Source organism: Calonectris borealis, chromosome 7, assembly GCF_964195595.1.
Source record: "Calonectris borealis chromosome 7, bCalBor7.hap1.2, whole genome shotgun sequence".
Taxonomy (NCBI): domain Eukaryota; kingdom Metazoa; phylum Chordata; class Aves; order Procellariiformes; family Procellariidae; genus Calonectris; species Calonectris borealis.
This window is the reverse complement of record NC_134318.1, coordinates 6,028,301-6,048,885: the sequence shown is the minus strand read 5'-3', so window position 1 is coordinate 6,048,885 and position 20,585 is coordinate 6,028,301. Positions and strand designations below refer to the sequence as shown.

Genomic DNA, 20,585 nt, shown 5'->3' with positions numbered 1-20,585 from the left:
GACGGGGACCCGGCCAAAGGGCACCCTAAAACGCCGGGACGTTCTCAGGGGGGGCACCGCCTCCTCTCCATCTTCTCCCCGTCCTTCCCTCTCCCGCGGCGGGGAGGCCCCCGCAGCGCTGGAGCTCCCAGGGACAGCAAAGAGGCCAAATTTCATTCACCGAGCGCCTGCGCGGATGCGACGAAGGCGGCGTGAAGGAGCTGTAAAACCGGAGCTGGCTGGGGCAGGGATCCGCAGGACACCAACAGAGCCGGAGCCTTTCACGTTATAAACATTTATTTATAGATGTACAATTGTATAATTAATTCTAAATCGAGAGATACAGCCTCTGTGAGCATCCGTTAGGATCTACGCCTTCTCGCTCGTTATTATCCATGGATATCTACTTGGGAAAAAAAAAAATCAGAAGGTTTTGGCGGGCAGGCTCTGGGCAAGGAATGCTGCTGTGCAAGACGCTCGCACCTTTTGCGAACATGATTTTCGTTTAACGCCCTCGCCACGATCTCTTCACGCCGGCTAGCCGGTGCCTCTAGTAAGAGCTATTTCCAAATGCCGTACTTCCACCCAATTCCTTCCAAAGGTGGAGGAATCATTAAAAAAAAAAAAAAAGAAAAAGAAGAAAAAAAACCCCTTAAAATCAGGTCCAAGTCGTGGTGGCTGTGGGACAGTAAGGCTTGCAGTTAACGGGAGGGCTGATATTTTGCAAAATAAATAAATAGAAGACGACAGAGCACATGGATTCTAACAATAAAGAAATGAAACCACCTTACCTCCCACCTCTTCCAGCCCCTGCCACCCTCCGGGAGCTGCCGCGCTTTTGATTCATTCCCCTGAGGGTGTCGGGGGACGGTTCTGACTGGAAATGTCCTTAGACAAAAATGATCTGCAGAGTACCAAAAAAAACCATAGTCCAGTTTATTCCACAGGAGGTAGCTCCGCTCGTGCCGGTTTTGCTTCGAAGAGACGGCTCCTAACCTGGAGCGCCCTCCCGCCGCCCTAACGCCGGTCCTGCCCGACGGCGATCGCGTGAGAGACGCGCTGCAGAGCTCAGGCGGGGTCCGAGGAGAGATCGGGCGCACCCTCCGATCTCCCCCGGCAAAACTTCTTTCAACAGAAGCAATAGAAAGCTCCGTTTCTTATGAATTAGCAGTATTTTACAGGTCTCCTCCAGGAAACATTAGAGATAGGGTGTCAAGGCCACAACCACGTTGCAAACGGGAGTGCTGGTGGGCGAGGAACCCCAAGTGTAGGACACACAAAAAAAAATCCCAACAAAGGGAGACGGCTCGTGGAAAGCCCTCTTTACAGAACGAATGCCGCACGCTGATTACGAGGCAAAATTAAAGCGGACTCTGCAAAAAAAGAAGTTATGTGCACAAATAAACCCAACGACTGATGAGTAAAAACCATCCAGGACAATCTTTCCCGTCACCGAGTGCGACGCCCGGGGCTCAGCTGACCCGCTGCAGCTTCTGCCAACGCTGCAAAACCACACCACAAATCTGGACACTTTCCCCGATTTCTTTCTTACCCCCTACAGATTTGGAATTTCTTTTACTAAAACCCGAAAGGCAGGTATCGACATCCCAAGCCACAGAACGCCGCTGTCCTCCAGAAGGCGAACTACAGTAACTGCGAAGCGATTCTTGTTTTAGTGTGTCAGGCAGGAAAGCGCTGCAGAGCGAGACACCCTGGGAAGAGACTTCCCGCTTCCCTGTTTACCAAACCAGGCAGAAAACAAAATAATTTAATCATCCAACCCCCTGCATAGTTTAAAAGTACAACATATATACAGCTATAAATTAATTCTAAATAGATTATATTTTCTTCTCTTTTTTCCTAAAGTTTTCTTTTATCACCAAATTGTCAAATTTCTCTCTCCGGCGGCAGTGACCAGCGCAGTCGCGAAGGGTCTCCTTTTGCTTCATGGCTTCTGCAGTTCGCTCGTGTTATTTTACACTCTACGCGTTTGTTCTCGGGGTTGTGGATCCCAGGAGCAACGAGACTGTCGCACGCTAGCGGTGTCGGAAGGGAAGGAGGAAGACGGGCAGCTTGATTTCCTGTCCTAATCGCTGCCTGAGACGTCGGTCAAATGGCGGAGACAGGCAGAAAGAGGGCAGTTGTGCGTTGCTAATTCTCCAATTCCATTTTTAAGATAAGGTTTGATTCTTTTAAATATCAAGTCTGTCACCTCGGCTCAGTGCACTTCACCAAAAGTCTTCAGGCATTTCAAGAGTCTGGGAACAAAAGCGGTAGCGGTGTCAGTCTCCGGACGATCGCACGTCACCGTACCTCCCCCATTCCTTCCCCCCTCCCCACTACAGGCAGCAGCTTTTTCAGTCGCGCTGTTTCCATCCGCAGCGGGCCCTCTGCCTAAGAGCAGCTCTCTTTTCAGACCACGGGTACAGAGAGGGAATTAAAGAAAAGCAGGTAATTAATGCCGGTCTATCGTCAAAGAAGAGGCGCAGTTATCAAAACAAGAGAGCGGGCGTATCAAGATAAGAATGGTTCCAAAAACAGGATACACCCAAAAAAAGGCCGAACGCGACCCAGAGGATTTGCTTTAAAGGCCAAACTTTCAGACACGCTCCCTTTGCCAAGGAAAATAAAAACCAAACAAAACCTCCCCTGCTAAACCTTGTGTCTACAAATCAAGCAGCTAGATGTCCACCGTCCCCAAGCCTTGGCAAGCCTAAATGGTGTCCGTACAACTAACGCTTGGTGCAAGCTTCACCTCCGATTTATTTTCTACAGAAACCCTGTTTTCAAATAATTTTGGGGTAGGAGGGACCTGTGTTTTACAGCCACCCCAGCAGTATCTGGTAGGCGAAATCAGCCCAGAAAATTAAGCAGAAAAAGGACTCCAAACTCCATGCCAATTTTTTTTCATTATTTTCGTGCAGCTCTCCCTGGACCCAGCACACGCGGTCTCACGCGTGCTATCCGGGCTCGCCTTAATTCAAGCTCTCCAACCCCCAACTCTTCCAGACTCCCCCTCAGCTGCTTTTACTTTGATTCCCAGTTTAACGCAGTAAGTTACTTCTACAACCTGCTGTGAACTCTGGCCATTTGCTTTGTTCTCCTCGAGTGGCATGGGAAGGCAAGGGGAGGGCAAGGAACCTCTGCTTGGTAGGAGTCCGTTCCCTGTCATCGTATTGCTTCAAGTGCCAGGGGATAACAGCTTTTTCAGTAAAACAGACAAGAAGGCAACCAAAAAAAGGTTCATTAAAATGTGGCGGCTGGCTGCCACGGCCGGTAAAAAAACTTCCAACCAGCCGAGGCGCACAGAGCCGCTGTATCGAAGGCGCAGTTGACAAGACCTCAGCTGAGTCGCCAACACGCCCGGGGCTTTTGCTCTGTTCCTAGAGACCCGACAGCGGCAGTGCCAGAGAAAACAGGGAGCTTGGAGAGAGCCGAGGGTGCCGACACGCAAACTAAACAAAATCAATTTCCCAATTAACGAGTGTACGCTTGAGGGAGGGGAGTGCTTCCCCCCGTGACGCGTGTGCATCCAGAGGAGACTCGTGAAGATCTGCGTCTCAAACAGAGATTTAAGTAAGTATGAAAAGCACTATCGTGCCCTGCTCCGCTGCCAGGGGAAGCATCACCGGCTCGTACTTAGACCTCTGCTGAGCGGGCAGGCGGTGACTATCCGTGCAGAGAGGCTTGAACGTCTGACAGTCTGCTACAGCTGGGGGTGCCCATCTTCTGTGCTCGCTGGTACAGATCCGAGTCTCCGAAGTAGCGTGCCCGGTACAACAAGCCTTCCTCTGCAGAGGGAAAAGCCCAGCGTTACAGACGCTGTGGAAGGAGACCCACCCGCCAGGTCACGTCCCACCACGGGCTGTGCTGGGAACAGGAGGCACCTCAAGTTCTTCAAGGCGAGATGAAGCACAGGATGAAGCTGAGGAAATGCCCCGTGCCCTTTAGGACAGGATAGGCGTAACGTTTGCCGACAGCTCATCCATCCCAAGGAAAGCCTTAGGAACCTGACGGGACCTGCCTCTAGTCCCAGGAGGCACATGAGGCAGCCTACACAAAGGTTACCCCAGCAGAAACGCAGAGGCTCAGAGCTGGGTGCATCGACCTCATCTGGCACCACTGGGGGCTCTGACAGCCCCTCCTGCCTCCCAGGCGGTCAGATCCTACCCCGGCCACTGCTCCGAGAGCTGTAATCATCACCTGCTGGGAACGGGCGGGCAGAGAAGTCGGGTCACCCCTGGGATTTGGCAAACAGTTTGCTGCCCTCGCCACGCTCTGCTGCCTGGCTAGATGGCCAGATCACCCCCGTCCCTCCCAACCCCCCGTGCCTTCAGCAGCAGGCAAGGCGACGTCCGTGCTGCCACCGCAGCCTTCGGAGCAGGGATGGGATGCGGGATGGAGGACACAGCAGACTTTCAGACACGGTCCTCGAACAACTAAAATATTACGCAGAGCTATCGGGGGCCTCCTGAAAATGAGATGACTGCAACCTTCCCCCTCCACTGGAAATCAGAGATATCCTAGTGACACGGCAGGGAACCTCCGGGGCAGAACTCCTGTCTGACCAGTTCTACAGCAGCATTAAAAAACAAAACAAAACAAAAAAACCCACATACTGGATTTGTCACAAATTCATAGACAGAAAAAAAAGCCAATAACACAGGAAATGTGCTCGCACCATGTTAAAGTATAACTTTAGCATAACTCAGTCCCCAATAAAAGACCTTTCTGAAGCCGACCTCGTGCAGCAGCCAAGACCCTCCGCTCCCGACCCCACACTACTCACTCTGCTGCTTCTCTTTCCAGCAGTTATTTCGAAGGTTTGCAATGTAGTCATCTTCCACGCTCCTTTCAACATTTTTCAGGTTCGTGCCCGTATATTCATCTGCAAAGTTCTCGGATACGTAGTAGACGACTTTCAAGTGCTCTGTCACTCTCCTCTGTATGTGACCCACAGACCTAGTTCAGGGAGAAGAGGCAGAACAGTGTAGGACATGCTTCAAGGGCAGAGGAGAAAGCTCCCAGCTCTTTACAATGCACAACATGCCACGATACCAAACCACTGAAAACATACATCACTCCTATGCATCCACAGACTTGAAGGTTTGGAAAGGAGAAGCATTTCTGGTGGAAATGAAACGCCAACACAGGGAGAGAAAACCTGCCAGGCCTCTAGCTAGGTGGGCAGAGCTCTGAATACAGACATAACTCTGAGGCAGATTGCCCAAGGCCTAAACCCACTTAAAATAAAGTGTTCATTAGAATTTTCAGCACTAATTAAACCTCTCTGCAATTTCCTTGCTGACGACACCACCATCTGTTTTTGGCGGCGAGCCCCAAGGATGGTTACAAAGCTCGGAGGCTGATGCCTGCGCGGTGCAGGGTGAGAGCAGCCAGCGAGGCAGAACGGTGCCCGCGCAGCGGAGCGCGGCAGCGCCGAGGTGAGGGCGGAGCAGGGGCTGGCTGTCACAGCTCCCCAGCAACCCCCTCTCGCTCGGCAAGGCTGCCCGTCGGTCGAACCCAGTCCCCTCTGCTAAGATATCTGCTAACCCCGAGAGCGTCAGCTTCCTCTACCACATCACATGCTGCAACGAACACTGTTGCTGCAAGAACAAAATTAGACCCGCTCTGCACTCCAGCCTGCGCCGACTAGTACAGAAAGCACTTTCTAGAAGGAAATCTCTACCCCTGTGGATTTGCATTTCAGACAGAGCCCTGTACTTATTTTCCTCAACACTCCAGCAAACCTAGAGATACTCACTAGGGCGTGTTTGCAAGCTGTAACACAGGACCTGTGCCCAAACGCTGGATTCATCAGGAACGGCTCCAACTGGAGATGTGCCCAAAGTTTCCCATAATAAATACCAGCTGGCTGCTGCATTAAAAGCAAGCCCGATTCTTAAGCCAGGTGTAAACATTAACTCATCCGGCTCGCCCTTCAGTCTGTTATCAGGGTTTACAGGAGTGATTCAAAGACTCCTGCACGTTTCATCAAGGTCCAGCACTCAGGGACGAGCGGTGGGTAACCGGATAGACTGAACATGACCAAAAAGCTCTCTTGGCATTTTTGAGGCAAAGGCTAACGCATCTCCGGCAGTGCCCGATGGCAGAGATGCAGTCTGGAAGAAGCTCAGCTCACTATTTTACCCGTCAAGACAGAGCCCTAAGCTCTCCCAAAGTTCATATTCCTCTTCTGTATAAAGATGAACTACAGAGGCTACAAAGTATGCCCTCAAAGGAGGAGTATTTAAGCTCACAGAGCTTCAGCAGCATGCTGGAGTGTGAAGCATGAAAATAAGGGCAGGAGCTGGCACAAGAAACCTGCCACCTGAAGTCAGACATGCAATTAAGTCAGGCAAATTCGATGAGGTGTTAATGAAGAGCCGGGTGGCACAGACAGGCCCACAACTAGACAGGTCTTTTGGCAGAAAGCTAGTTTTTGGAAGAGATTTACAAAGGCAACGGAGTGACAAATGGTTCTTTAGGACCATTCTGTCGCCTTTCTCAGCGACCAGCTTCACTATCAAGAAGTGGCATTAAAATCTCCGTGCGCCATTAAAACCTCACCAGGTTCAAAAGCTTCTCGCCTTCTGCTCACTGAGTTCAGCGCGGCGAGCTCCAGCTTTCCGCCAAACGACAGCCAAGCACAGCGTTTCCCTTTACATCAGGCAGCAAAAGGGGCCCGGCTGCCGGCGCGAGCGAGCAAGCAAGCAGCACCGCCTGCCGGCACAGCACGCCTTTTGCTCCCGAGCTAATTTCGTTTGAAGTGCCTTGGTCACTCAGGGAGAATGACAGAGGACTGGAACAGCTCATTTGCCACTCCTGTCCAAATCCAGACTTGCAAATCGGTTTGCTTGCTGCTCGTCAAGCACGCAGAGACAGGGACAGCACAGGGAACGGGGAACCGAGCAGCAGAGAAACCCCTGGGGCTCAGGGATGGCTTTCCTCTGACAGCTGACAAAGCTGGAAGCAAATCCCTGCCCACTTAAAAGCTGCCCTCCACTGAATGTCTTCTCGCCCCATAAACCGCCTCTTCACCAGTATAAGACAAACTGGTATACATATATCATGCTTAATTTTATAGTCCTACTATCAACTGCAGAAATCACATCTCAATACTCTTTAGCCTCTCAGAAGAACCCGCCACTGTGCCCTCTTCAAAACCGCTCCACTTTTCGGTTCCAAGCACAAATGTCACGGTCTTTACCTTGGACCTGAAAGCTAAGCTGGGTTTTACAGTATTTAACATCATCGATGGCAAATGTTGTCACCTGTGAAACTAAACAGGGGCCACTGGCTGTAACCAAGTCTACCCTCTTGAAATACACATAAGGAACTTGCACTGAAAATACATTAAGCTGTTGTCAAGAATGATGCAAGCAGCCAGAAATCAAGCCTGTTTTCTCATTCTTTGTTGGCACTGCAAAGTGAGTAAGAATAAAGACTCATTTCATTTGTCAGCCAAGTGAGCAGATCAGGGCATTTCCACAGGATCTAGCATAAAACAGCTTCACTTTCACATAGTAAATGTCTGGCCATAGCTATTTCATGGCAAGATTAGAGTTCAAAAACGGGATTACTCTGGGAGTGTCTTTTACTCTACAGGAGTGTCTTTTATACCTTCTTCTCTTCCTTTATTGCTTTGTACTAGGCATAAACTGAGGCTTTCATGAAGAACAGATCAGGCTTTTGTTTATCACACCCCAATTTAACTCTACATCTCAATTCATTCTGCATATGGGGTGTGGGTGCTGGGCTACAGTCTCTCGTCTGTCCCTTTCTAGGACAGACCCACAGCTGTGGGTATGGGCTGCATAAGGTCCCTGCTCCTCCCTTAGGCAAGTGAGCACCCTCCAACCTTCCCCACACCTTCCATCTCAAGACCTGTTTGAGAACCAGGAGGCCTTCACTGACGTGTGAGACATCTGGCAGCAAGAGCAACTGTGTGATGAGATAAAGCAACAACAACAAAAAAAAAAGACAGGAAAAACAGAGCGCCTAGATCCCTACCCCATCACGCCACCCTGCCCTCCAGAACCCACCCCCCTCCCCAGCTGGATAAGTTTTAGAGTAACGGGTACTAACGGCCTCTGGCTCAAACTGTAGGGTGGGCTGGAGACCATCATCTGGCTGAGAGCAGACACAATGATCAGGATGAGGATAGGCATCAGCTGGACAAACAACCCAAGGCCACCCTGAAGGAACAGAAACACACAGTGGAGTGCCACCCAATCACTTGTACACTAGGATCCCCTAGCATCGCTCTCCCTCCCTCCCAGCCCTAACACAACCTCGATTCTCCTGCTTTTTGCAGGCATTCGGCTTAGGAGGCACCCCAAAAGAACTGGGGGCAACCCAGCAGCTCACAGTTCCCCTCCAGAAAGGGCAGCGTGACTCCGAAGGTCCAAACCCACTGCCCCTTCTCCAGATGTGACAAAGGGCAGAGAGAACTGGCAGGGGGAACCTTGTGAGTGAATTTCAAAAGCCTCATGCCCATGTTTTGTTTTTCTAGAGCATATGTGGTTTCTGCCCTGCTTGTGCTAGTGAGCAGAACTGGTTTTATGGAAAGCCTTCTCCCCTCTTCAGTGTCAGATGAAAGTAATTCCCCCTCTACCTCATCTCCTGAGGTCCCTCCAGTTCCAGCAGAATACACTTTCCCCTTTAAGTTCTTGTTGTTTGTTTTTTAAAAAAAAATAATTGGCTATCACCAGAAAACAGTAATCTTCAATATATAACCCTGATCTCTTAAATAAGAAGTCCCTCATTCTCACTTCTCTAGACCAGAGGGCTTGGAGTCCTAGAGATATAATTGGATTTTCTGTGGTGAGAAAACATAAGAACAGCTCATGCTATAAAGCGTCTTCCTTGGTTAATTAAGCATCACAGATTAGAAACACCCCATCTTCAATACTGGAATAAAAGGGAGAACGAGTTCATGTTGGGAGGAGCCACGAGTATCCACATTATCTGAAAACTGGATTTACCTTTTGAAATTATAGAATTAAATCAGAAAGGAAATGCTTATCCTGTGGTAAAGACTGGTACACTTTACTGGTGCAATGTTATTTCAAGGCGGCACTGTTTCCAGACACACCAGTGTTTTCCCCACTGGACGACAGCTACGAGAGTCCCGGGAGAACAACCACCAGTAAATTAAACCGCAACTTGGTGTAAATTCTGAAGGCAGTTCACTTCCCACGACTCCAGATTTCTGTTCAGGGGGGTGGAAACAAGCAGGACTGTTTCACAAGACAGCCACACCAACCAGCTCGCAATTCATGTATCGGAAAAACCTTTAGACTCCCAGCCCCCGCCTGTTCTCCACTTACATCACCCTGATGTTCTCGTCTGTCCTGCCTCTGATGGTAGGTATATCGCATCCTGCCGTTGCTGTATACGTGAACATTACCTATAGGCAAAAGAAAACTGTTACACAAAAGTCAGAGCGCGTAAGACGGTGCTGGCTGGCCAGGAAGGAACCACAAAAGGTGGCCATGTTCCATGTCAGCCTCACCAGTAAAAACACAGTAGGAACAAGCAGACTGGGTGCTGACAACAGCAAATTCAGGAATTTTAACTTTGAACGTTGTCAGAATGGGCTTGATCTGTTTCTTTGGTCCGGGCCACACTCAGCAAAGATGTAGGAGATTGTAAAGGAATCCACGCGGTGCTCACACTTAGATCTGGTCTGCCGTTGCCACTGCTCTCAGTTCAGCCTACTTCACGTAGCCAGCAGCATGCCAGCCAGTTCAGAGCTGGAAGAAGGAGGGCACATCTGCCCGGCTGGCCTGCTTCCAGGCTGGAGCTGGGATGTCTCAGTGAAATGGTGATTTGGCAGACTTGGGCTATTCCCGAGATCCCTGCGTATGTCCCAGTGCACAAGGTGCCTGTCCATGGTTTTGGTCAGCAGGCCACATGGCCGAAGCCCCTGACTCAAGCCACTCCATCATGCTGTCTTGACAGGGATGGCTGTAGCTTTAGGGTGAGGCAGATATGGGACTCCAGCGGAGATTGATAAAAGAATTCAAACAAAAAAATTCTATTCATCAGCTGAAGCCAACATTTACAAAATGAGCTATATAAGCCACAGCTGAAAAAGGAGTATTCCTAAGGTGTAGCGAGCAGGTACGTCTGAAGGCGAACTGGTGGTGGGCACAGCGACCCACCTATAGGATTTTGTAGGATCATATGAAAATTCAGGTTGGAAGTGACCTCGGGAGGTCCAACCTCCTGCTCAAAGCAGGGTCAGCTATGTAGAGAGAATATCTCGTACAGGCCTCCTCGCTTCTAGTTGAATTTACTTTAGATTAAAAAATTACAATTACAAAAAGAAGTAATTTTGGTAGTTTTTCCACCCCAAAACCAGAGCTCTTCCATGTCTTGTTTTAAATGTCAAAACTACAGCTGAAAAGGGAGACCGGCTGAGAAAGCGGTCCTGAATTCTCTTGGGACAGTGAGGAAAGGAAAAAAAGATTGAGCTAAAATAGCACCCTGCTGTTTTTACTGGAGTAGCTTTACCTCTCTGACAGGCAGAACATGAATGCTGCAAAAGGCTTCAAGATGCCTTTGCAAGTACTTGACATTAGTGTGTTAATTCTTACATACCAGATAGAAAAAAGCTAGCAGAATAAATCTTCTCAATTGAAACAAAAACACTTATTTTTCCAAGTTGGTCCACAGAGGTCAAAGAACCACTGCCTCCACTGCCAGTCAAATCCGACTAGAGCAAATACAAGGGAGTCTTCTAAAATACCCTTATCCTTATATTAAATCTGTGTCTTTTTGATCAGAACTGATCAAGTGAAGGAACAGTCACTCGGTTCTTTCCTGCTACCCAAACCATGATCAGTACTGTGGATAGACAGGATGCAGATTTAATTTTCAATTCAAGAGGTTTAAATTACGCTCTAGAAATAACACTGTCCTCTTTTTTATGGGACACAGTGGAAAGAAGGAAGCGGACACTGATCTCAGAGAAACTGCTTCAGCTGCGTGGCAGAGCAGATATAGATCAAGAACAAGGCCCAGGCATTACCATAGTTTGTTCTGATGAGAAGACTTAACTTCTAAAACCACCAAGCAGAAAAGGCTTCTTCAAAATAGGATTATTTTTACAACTAGCCTTAAAGCAAGTCATTTTTTGTTCTAACATTCAACCCAACCTAGTACAGCTGATGTTGCCAGCATGCAAACAAATACCTGAAGCTGGGAAGAAGTCCAGCTCTGATGATATTACCTGCTGGATGCCGAGTTCTCCAAGTACCCATCTGAACAATTTAGAAAACTCTAGGTGTTTAGGTCATGTGTGAAGGAGAACTCTCTCTCACCAAACTCAGCAATCCTTGCACGGCCAAATAAACCACTACTGCATTGTTGCTCTGTCAAAAGGATTGGGTCCCATTCAAGAAATTAAGGTTTAACGTGCTTACTAGAAGGAAAACCACCACCAAAAAACATGTTGAAGAGGTCCTCGGGGGAGATGTCTGCCTCAAACCCGCGGTGGAAGTCCGAGTGATTGTGTCCGTGCCGAGCAGGGTTGAGTTTCTCGTCTCCAAACTGGTCATATTGCTTCCTCTTCTCTGGGTTGCTCAATACCGCGTACGCATTACCAATAGCTGAAATATTGACAATAAGGAAGCAATTAGCTTCTTTCTTCTACAGATAATACATTTAGCCCTGCAAACTGCCAGGACTTGCCTTTCTCATTACACAAATGAGATTCTCAGCTACCCACGTCTTTTCAACGGGCTACTTCAGCGGCGCAGCACTAGTACCTGGCACGCTTCTCTGGCAAACACAGACAGAAGGCAACCGCACCAAGAGACTCAATGAAAAAGGCCTTGACTAATTCAGGTGAGAAGTTACGATATGACTGGTATGAATTCGGTATATGTCCCTAGAGAAACCCTCTCAGATGAACGAAACTATGAATTGCGAAGGAAATACTGGTAGTAGAGCAGCTACATGTTTCACTTAATTCAACTTGTTATTTCTTTTGAACAACTAATGCCCAAATCCTTCAGCCGTAAGCAACTGTACAGGAAAACACAATTTTAGCTGACAAATTTTATTCAAAAGTGGCATTAGGGGAATTCAATGTCATAGCCTAAAACCAGAACTGCAAAGAATTTAAATACAGGCTAGATCCCTGAAAGAGACTTTAAAACCTCCCATAAAAGCTCGTAAGGAAACGTTGGCTAGAAGTTGTGTCTGTCAGCTACGAATTTCAAAATTTCCAGATGCCAGAAGTAAGGTGCATAATTACAAGGACTATTAACCAGTGCCTGTGACAGTGGAAATGTACTGGAACTAAACCCCCGCCAGTTCCCCAGGTCACGCTCCTTCCAACCTCAGCAGCACGTTTGAGCCTTTCTACCAGAACGTCTGCCTGCCACCCTCCTATTTCTGTACTTCTCTCTCGACACGTTCCCGCTTACCACTTCCCCTCTGTACCAACCTACCCAAGAGCCTCCCTACGTGACTGCAGAGCCCATCTTCTCTCCTCCCTGTGTCGTAAGGAGGCAAAAACCTTCATGGCAGTGGTTGCCTGGTGTGTAAGAGACAGAAGTGACAGAAAAGGGAGATACATGCCCTTTGGAGGAGATTAACTCCAAGATTCAACATTTTCCCAGTAGCCAGATTGAGGTGTACGGTTTCTTCTTGGACTAGAGATTTGGAGCGTGGAGTAATGTCAATACACTTGTTCTCCTCCTTGGTTATAATTAGTGCACACAGAGCAGACATTTCTACATCCAGGCAAGGAAGCCGGACGACAAGGACTGACTCTCAGCATATTCGCTTGTTCTTTCAAACTGTGCGGTTAAGCAACGAAAATGGAGCGGTTCAGGGTTTTGTTCGTTGTCTGCCTTTCTGCTGACAAAGCCCAAGAAACACCTCATTCCAAATCAGGATTTTAGCTCAAAGGAGCCAGGTTCAACTCTTCTTCCAACGTCAGCCAAAGGTAGTGATGCAAATCTGCTACAAGACAGACTGTAGCCAACTGCAACTACGGCCCGAAACAAGGTCTCGGGACAAGATGTAACGCTTTATCAGCTGTCACTGGGAAGACGAATGCCAAGACTTCAGCTAACACATCAACGTAAGAAAAAATTAACTAAAATCCTCATAGCAGTGCACGTTTCCCCCTTCACCCTCTGGAACCAAACAGCTGGACTTCAGCGACCCCTGCAAACTAGGAGCTCAGCTGGGGGGCTGAAGGACGGGGGAGCCAACGAGGCAAGGCTTGGAGGAGAGATAACCTGTGAGCAGATAGCTCTGCAGTGGGGGATAAAGGGCACCTTGCTTAACGCACGGCTTCTGCATGTAACTCTTGTCAAAGCCTTTGGCAAACATCGTTATTTAAGATTACAGGTGAAGAAACCTGCCTTTTGCCACTTAGCAAGGATTGAAGGGTAAACTATCGAACAGCGGCTTACTGCACAGGCAGCGTAGATAGATGTCTGCAGATGCTCACTCTTTAATCTGTCCCCCGTACTAAAACAGGCTCTCCCAAGTAGCTGAGGGTCAGCTCGTTATTTGCTAACAGCAACACACTTATCAGTTATGGATTTAAGTCTTAAAAGACTTGAACAAACCTTACATAAGACTTTTACTGCTGAATTCATGTCGACTAGAAGCTTACCTGAATACTGTATCAATACACTCACACCAGGCTAGCCTTGCTCCCTGCTCCAGCAGAAGTCTCACACATTTCACTTCCAGGACGGCCAGAATCAGACCACAGTATTTAAATGGCTTAACACTGCAAAATCAGTGCTGTACAACTGGTATCAAGAAGTTTTCCTTCTAGCTCAATGGTAATAATCAAAATTTCACAGCTCGCAAAGGAAAATGGGGTTATATGTTCCAAGCAATAGCATTTATCTTGGAAAATTACTCCAATTTTAAGGTATCTTATTACCCAGGAAACATCCCTGCTGCATTTGTAGAGAGGCCCTGAGAATCAGGCTCTTTACAGCAGAACTGAAGTTCCTGTTGACCTTTTTTGAATTCTGGCTGGGCTCAGCTGTACGGCTGGGGCAGTTTCACCCTAGAAATTTTCACCTGGGGTTTCTATCCACTAATTCCATCTGCAGCCTTTCGCAACGGTCAAGTGCCGAGTGCTTGCTTAGAAACCTGAAGGCTTACTGGCTGCCCGAAATGCTGGATGAGTGGAAGAGTCTAAATACCAGTTCTGAAGAAGACTGAGTTTCCTGCCATTGGGCCTGCCCAGCAACGCTTCTCTCGAGGGATTCGTGAACCCAAGGGCTGCCTTGGTGCTGCACAACTTACTGGGTTTCTGCTGGATTTGTCAGCAGACAGGGGTGCACCCAGGGACGGCTGCAGGACTCGGAGCTGTTAGGTGAATGCTCCTGCATCTCTCCAAAAAATAAAAAGGCGGTTAACATCCCAAGGGAATTTCCTCCTGAGAAGCGTGGCAGGAGGCTGGAGCAACACACAGGAAGGGCTGCTAGGAGAAAAGGAAGGAAGGCTTCTTCTTGTCTGACTAGCAGAGGTGAAGCCTATTCGTGGCCAACCTGTGTTTAGTATTTTAAGCTTAGAGTATACTTTGTTCATAATATAACCAGCTCAGAAGAAAAGATACAACTTTACTAAGAGCAGCTTTATTTCACTTTACCTGACTCGTGAGGTTGTTTTCAAGAGTTCTTGATAGCCTAACTCGGCACCATCGCCTGATAGTTGAGGGCAAATCACAGAGTTGGAAATGTTCTTTACCTTTAAATGCCTCTGTAGCCCCTGGTGCGTGGTTCTTGTCTGGGTGAAATTTCAGTGCAAGTTTCCGGTAAGCCTTTTTCAGGTCCTCATCAGAAGCTTCTCTGTTTACTCCCAGAATTTCATAGTAATCTTTGCATTGCTTTACCCTGCCAGTAGAGAGGGGAGAAAACACGGACAGTTGGTTTCAGCTGTGAAAACCACTTTACATTGAATACGTCGACTCTGCAACATCTCACGCATCACAGTTTCGATCGAAGTTGTTCAGCGAACTCTGGTTTACTCAGCTCTAATTCCTCAGAGGGTGACCCAATTTTTTTCACCGACTCATTCCCGCTGTGCCTGCATTACTAGCACACAAACACTCACAGAACAAGTCAAGCCAGTAGAGGTAGAAGGGCCTCTCCTCAGGCAATGATATCAACCGCTGAAGAATGTGATTGGCAAATAAGCTTCAGATTCATCATGCTCATGTTTTGGAGGCTATTTGGGAGGGACTACAAACGGCAGGCCGGGATCTGACAGATAGCTGGGCTATCGGCCTTTTTCCCCCTCTCCTCAGACTCAGTTAATTCACAGACCTAAAAATAACATCAGCTGAATTCTAGAGGAAGAAAGAGGGAGCTGCCCAGGCCTGTGTGAGCAGCCCAGCTCGTTCTGGGTACACTTGCAGCCCAGCGATGGTTCCTCCTCATGTGACTTCGATGAAACAGAATAGCGCAGGCTGGGTTTCTGGAGAAACGGATGACGTAACAAGCATCCCCGTAAGTCCATTAGCCAGAGCAGCTCTTGTGCAATTCAGACCATGCCCATAACCTTAAACAAAGTTTACCAAGTGACTGTGCCTGCAGTTCAGTCCTTCAACTTCCAGTATTTGCAAATGGTAGAAAGGAATAAAGACCAGCTTGAAACAGGGCTGGGAAAACCGGTGACTGGATAAACATGTCCTGGGACTTTCCAGCAGAAGCTTTAGAAGTGTACCGTGCTAATAGAGTGAAGCATCCTGCGGTGGATTTCTACTTTATCGGGCTCTAAAAGAGACCATGAGCAGAATATCATCAGAAGAGAGGAAGAAGGACGTGTCCTGCCACTTGCTACTACAGCAAAGCTTAGAGCAGGAGGGCTGCCTACTGCAAGCTACGAGCCGTGACTTCCACCTACAGGATCTCAGGACCACATGGGATTTTTCACAGTATTATTGCGTAACACTAAAGCAAACATTAATGTTAAGTCATGAGATGAATGCATCCAAAATGCCTCTTTGGACCTCAGCCTGGAAAAGGCCTACGTGCCTACAGTTCTAGCCCTCGTACATACCTTTGGGGGAAAAATCTCATCCCTCGTAGACCGAACCCAGCTGCCTCACAGGGCTGCTGTAGCTATAACTCCTCCTAGATACCTTTTTAAACACCTAATGAATGAAAAACCACTCGATACGGTTCAAAGCTGACCAGATCTCCTTACAACACAGCACAGAACATGAGTTGTTGTCCAACTCTACCTACTCTTTCTGTCTTCCTCCTTCATGTTCCATCATTACATCTTTCAAACATCGTGAAAAACAGACTGGTAATAATAATAATAAACTCAAACTACAAGTTGAAGCCATGGAGAGCTGCGCACACACCTCTTCACTGCATCCACCTGGTCCTGAGTGTAGCCCTTGGGGGCCTCCCCACCAGCCTCTCCGTTGGCCGACGGGAAGTCTCCGCTCATTTTCTTGAACTGGGAATTTGCGGACTCCCTGGATTGGGACTGGCCATTGGCTGATTGCTCGCTCTTGTTGAGTGATTCAAGCAGAACTGAAATGAGAAAAATGAAAAGGGAAAAAAAAAGTTAAGAGACTACCAAGCTCAATCTGCCCTTCCCACTCTCCCATAAAGAGACCCCTCTTCACCTCTGCCACCACTCTAAGACCCCCCATCCTTCGTCAGAAAGACCCTCACCTTTTCAACCAACCCTTGAGCTCCTGCTGCTTCTGGCCCAGATGTGAGGGCTGCTGCTGTAGACATTGCCTGCTTCTCCCAACGCACACAACCTCCACCAAAATCCCAGGCCCACCCAGCCGGACAGTCCGGCAGCCACAGTGGATCACCAAAGCAGTGCATCCTTGTCCTCTCCTTTTTTTCCCCACGTCTCTCCTTAACAGTGACGCATTTCCACATTTGTTCTGTAGCATATTATAAAGCATATTATTCTTCTTTATCTCCTGCCTTTGAGAGTCTACTGTGCTGGGCAAATTATGTGACAATGCCATATCTTTAGAAAGCTTAGAAAATAATACCGTGGGATGCCAGGGACACTCCCCTTTCGGGGACAGAGAGCTGCAGCACTGATTGCTGGCAGCACGGTAGGACCCGTAACACATGAGTCAGAAAGGTGCTTTGTTCTCTTGCGCTGTATTGGATGTGTGTAGAAGAAGCTGCAAAAACCATCTTCTCTCTCCGTTACCAAATATGAATTGCATAAATCCAGCTTCCCTTTTCTTAAGTGGGGTGCACAGTCATATTGGGTAAACTGCTGCAGACTATCGCCGCCTCCTTGCAAGGCTCAGACGCTGTCCTCTGTCCTTTTCAGCCGAGAGGGGACAAACATTCAGGCCTGGCCTAACCGCACAGGTGACAATGCTGTGAAACCAAGTGAGGCTCCTCCAAGCACAACGAATCTTTCCATCATGCATTTCCCTAGCAGCTGGATAGCGCCATCTTTTAGAACTATTTTTGTCCTTTTTTAACCAAATATCAGACCGATCTCTTCATGCCTGTAGTTTCTGAAGTTTACATATTGCACCCCCATTAAAAAGAATAGGCACGTGTAATACAATTAAAACCAGACAACATTATTTACAAAGGCATCAGTAACCTGACGAGCTTGCAGTCCTTTATCCAGAGCCTAGAACCGAGAAGGACGTTTCATCTCCTCCTGCAGATTGCACATTACAGACCTTGCACTATGGGGGTATCACGTTCTTTATGCAAGCGCAAACAACGCTTGCAGGCCAAGAGACGAGCCAAGATATCCTATCTGCCCCGCAGAGCTTGTAGGGGCAAGAAAAAACCGCTCGGTAATCCAACAGCCAATACAGGCAATTGTTACAGGACAAAGGATAAAAATGACAGCAGGCTAACAAGCAGCAACTCACTGGGTGAGCTTTGGAGCTTGGGGGCTTCACGGATTTCAGCTTTCAGAAAAATAAATCTTTCCCTCGCTCATATTCACACCACTAGAATGTTCACAAAATTACACAGTCTCTGCTTTTGTTCCTTCCAAACCCGGAGCAAACCACCAGGCACTTTTAAACCTCGTGTTGCGAGGCTGTCCCTACACCCACCCCACTCTTGCTGTTTCGGGCTCAGTTCCCTACAGCTTGCCAAGAGATTTTTGGTAGCGTAGTTCCCAAAACCAACCACACAAGTCCCCGTATGGCCACAGCTCAGTCCTGTTTTGCTCTACAGCCTCAGTCCTATCGCTCCTGCATCCCAAAGCCACGCTGGTCCTCCGTACAGTCACAGCACAGTGCAAATTCATAAACTACTGAAGCAGAGACTGCTGAATTAGTTTTCAGTTCTGCCAACTAAACTCCCCACCAAGCATGTGCTATGGACCACTCTTCCTCGCTTATTAGCCAACATTTGTTCAACTTCTGTTAATTTTTCCAAAATTCCCACCTGAAGGCAACCAGTAGGACTTTGTCTATAGCAGCGTGCCCGGCTGCATTTATGTAGGACAAGATTTGTGCTGAAATCCCCTTGCAAAGCCCGTTGCTGATCCTGTGACGACACCTGTAGGACCCAGCCAGGGTCAGAGTTTAAAGCGCCGGCTGTGCAAGGTCCACGTCACTGATCATTGCCAAACCCAACGTAACTCACGAGAAAGAGAAGAGATTTCCCAGGGGCACAGGGAAGACTCAACGACCACCACAGAATTGCGGAACCTTCGGCAACGTTTCCCAACTACGGACCCGAAGCGCACGGGCGAGGAACCAGCAGGACATCAAGCGAAGGGTCCTTGGACGGCAGCTCAGATGGGAAACTCGTACCAGCAGCTTGGTTGGGTCTGGCCACAAATTAGCACACTGTATTTAACATTAACTCGCCCTGCTGTGCCCCTTTCCTCCCCTATGCTCCAGTTCTGTAGCAGTACATATCCCACCTTTTATCCTGGCTGTCCCAGGCCACAGGATTAGGGCAAAATGTGACTGCTTTACACTGCAAACGGGTGCTTGCTGTCATCCAGATCTGCTTGTCTGGTAGATGCTCTAGCAGAGCTCCTCGGGAAGAGCAATCCTTCTCAGGGTGGGCCTTTCTATGTGCTATGCCACGCTTTTTCCTCCAAAAGTCACTTTTCCTACCCAGTAATTTCGCAGAAAGTATAAACTCTGAATGGGAAGTAAAACCACACCGCATGTACGACAGGCTGATACACTGCGTTTGAAGGAATGGAAAGAGGCCTGGTGCAACCAAACTGAGGATTACAGGAAGCCCTGGGCTCTCCGCAGGACAAACAAGCTGCAAAACACAGCTGAAGAACCAAAACTCAGATAAGGTCTGTCAAAAAGGAAAAAGAAAAAAAACTACAGCCCTTTGCATAAATTTCTGCAATGTAGGAACACATGAAGAAAGAATTGTGTTTGGCTGCTTCTACAAGCCACTTCCCAGTTGCTTTTGTGACACATTAATTACGTACGCCATAAAGCTTCCAGGAAATGAGATCGTTCCTCAAAACCCATAAAACTGGCAGAAGGTCTTCCAGAAGGAAGGTTGTTTTTTACGCGTGCTGAAACAAACTGCAGTAGCTGCGCTGTGGTCATCAACGGGGGTGTACGAAACGAGAAGCAACGCTTGCCGAGCAGAATAGCCGGGGAAAACACGCACACTTGAGCACGTAAGCTCAAACAAGGTCTGTTTGCCTGCCTTGCAAACCGCATGAAACCACTGCCCGCCGCTTCTCGGGCTGAGGTGCTCGAGAAGGGGATTCTGCAGCTTCACCCAGAGCCGGCGCGGTTGCACCTCTGCGGGAGGGACGGAGCTGCCGGAGAGCCCAAACGCCAGGAGAGGAGAGGAGGGAGGCCTTCTGCAGCCCCACCGAGAACTTCTTTTCCGCCTTGCCGAGCCCCTTCTCTCCCCACGCCGACATCCTCGCAGCCATGCTCCCACGAGCAACCGTGCCCGCGGCCCCACAGCCCGCCCGCGGGTCAGGGCCACAAGAACAGCGAGAATGTAGGGAGGTACTAAACCCACCGCGCTCTGCTCCTGGCGTACCTCTTCCCGCCCTCCTCTCTGGTCAGAAACCCTCTCCTCGCATCCCCACGCCCGCCCTAGTTAACGAAAGGGCCCGTGACTCGGTGAGGGGCAGCACCAGGGAGAGACACGCCACCGCTAACAGCGTACAGCCGGTAAAGAGCAGTCCCGGGGGGCACAGCAGCCCCGTCTCCCCCCGGGGAGGGTAAGACCGACGGCAGACGCCCGCCCGCCCGCCCCGAGCCCCTCACGGCGCCCCCCGCCCCTCCCCGTGGCGGACTCGCCTGCCCGGCCTGCCCCGCGCGGCCTCCCCCCCGCAGGGCGCACGGCGCAGGCGCGGTGCGGGTGAGAGGTCAGGCGCGGCGGCGCCCGGCGGCGGCGCAGGCCCCGCTCCCCCGGGCCACCCCCCCCCCCCCCCGCCCCGACACCCCCCCAGCTCCCCGGCGCTCACCGCGGACCCGCGGCGAGGGGTACAAACGCTGCGCCTTCTCCAGGAAGCGGCGGGCCTTGTCGGGCTGGTTGGCCTTGGCGGCGGCCAGCGCGATGCCGATGCACCGCTCCGCCTCGTCCCTGTTCGACTCCATGGCGGCGGCGGGCGGGCGGGGGGCCGAGGGGGCGGAGCCGCGCGCG

General features: G+C 49.4%; 1 protein-coding gene across 4 annotated transcripts; it reads right to left on the bottom strand.

Moving 5' to 3' along the window:
* Nucleotides 1-258: 258 nt before the first annotated feature.
* DNAJB12 (DnaJ heat shock protein family (Hsp40) member B12) lies at nt 259-20,582 on the bottom strand. Of its 4 annotated transcripts, none has more exons than XM_075154135.1 (9): nt 20,407-20,576; nt 16,343-16,517; nt 14,719-14,864; nt 11,412-11,597; nt 9,312-9,391; nt 8,068-8,177; nt 4,769-4,941; nt 3,619-3,770; nt 259-2,237 (listed from the first exon to the last, which is right to left on the bottom strand). In XM_075154135.1, exons 1-8 carry the CDS (start codon nt 20,537-20,539, stop codon nt 3,649-3,651), a joined length of 1,125 nt encoding a protein of 374 aa, XP_075010236.1. In that variant the 5' UTR covers nt 20,540-20,576; the 3' UTR covers nt 259-2,237; nt 3,619-3,648. The 4 variants fall into 4 exon arrangements, with proteins under 4 accessions (XP_075010236.1, XP_075010235.1, XP_075010234.1 ...); XM_075154134.1 differs by lacking the exon at nt 20,407-20,576 and adding an exon at nt 16,662-20,036; XM_075154133.1 differs by lacking the exon at nt 11,412-11,597 and having other exon boundaries at nt 20,407-20,582.
* Between the last annotated feature and the right edge of the window lie 3 nt (nt 20,583-20,585).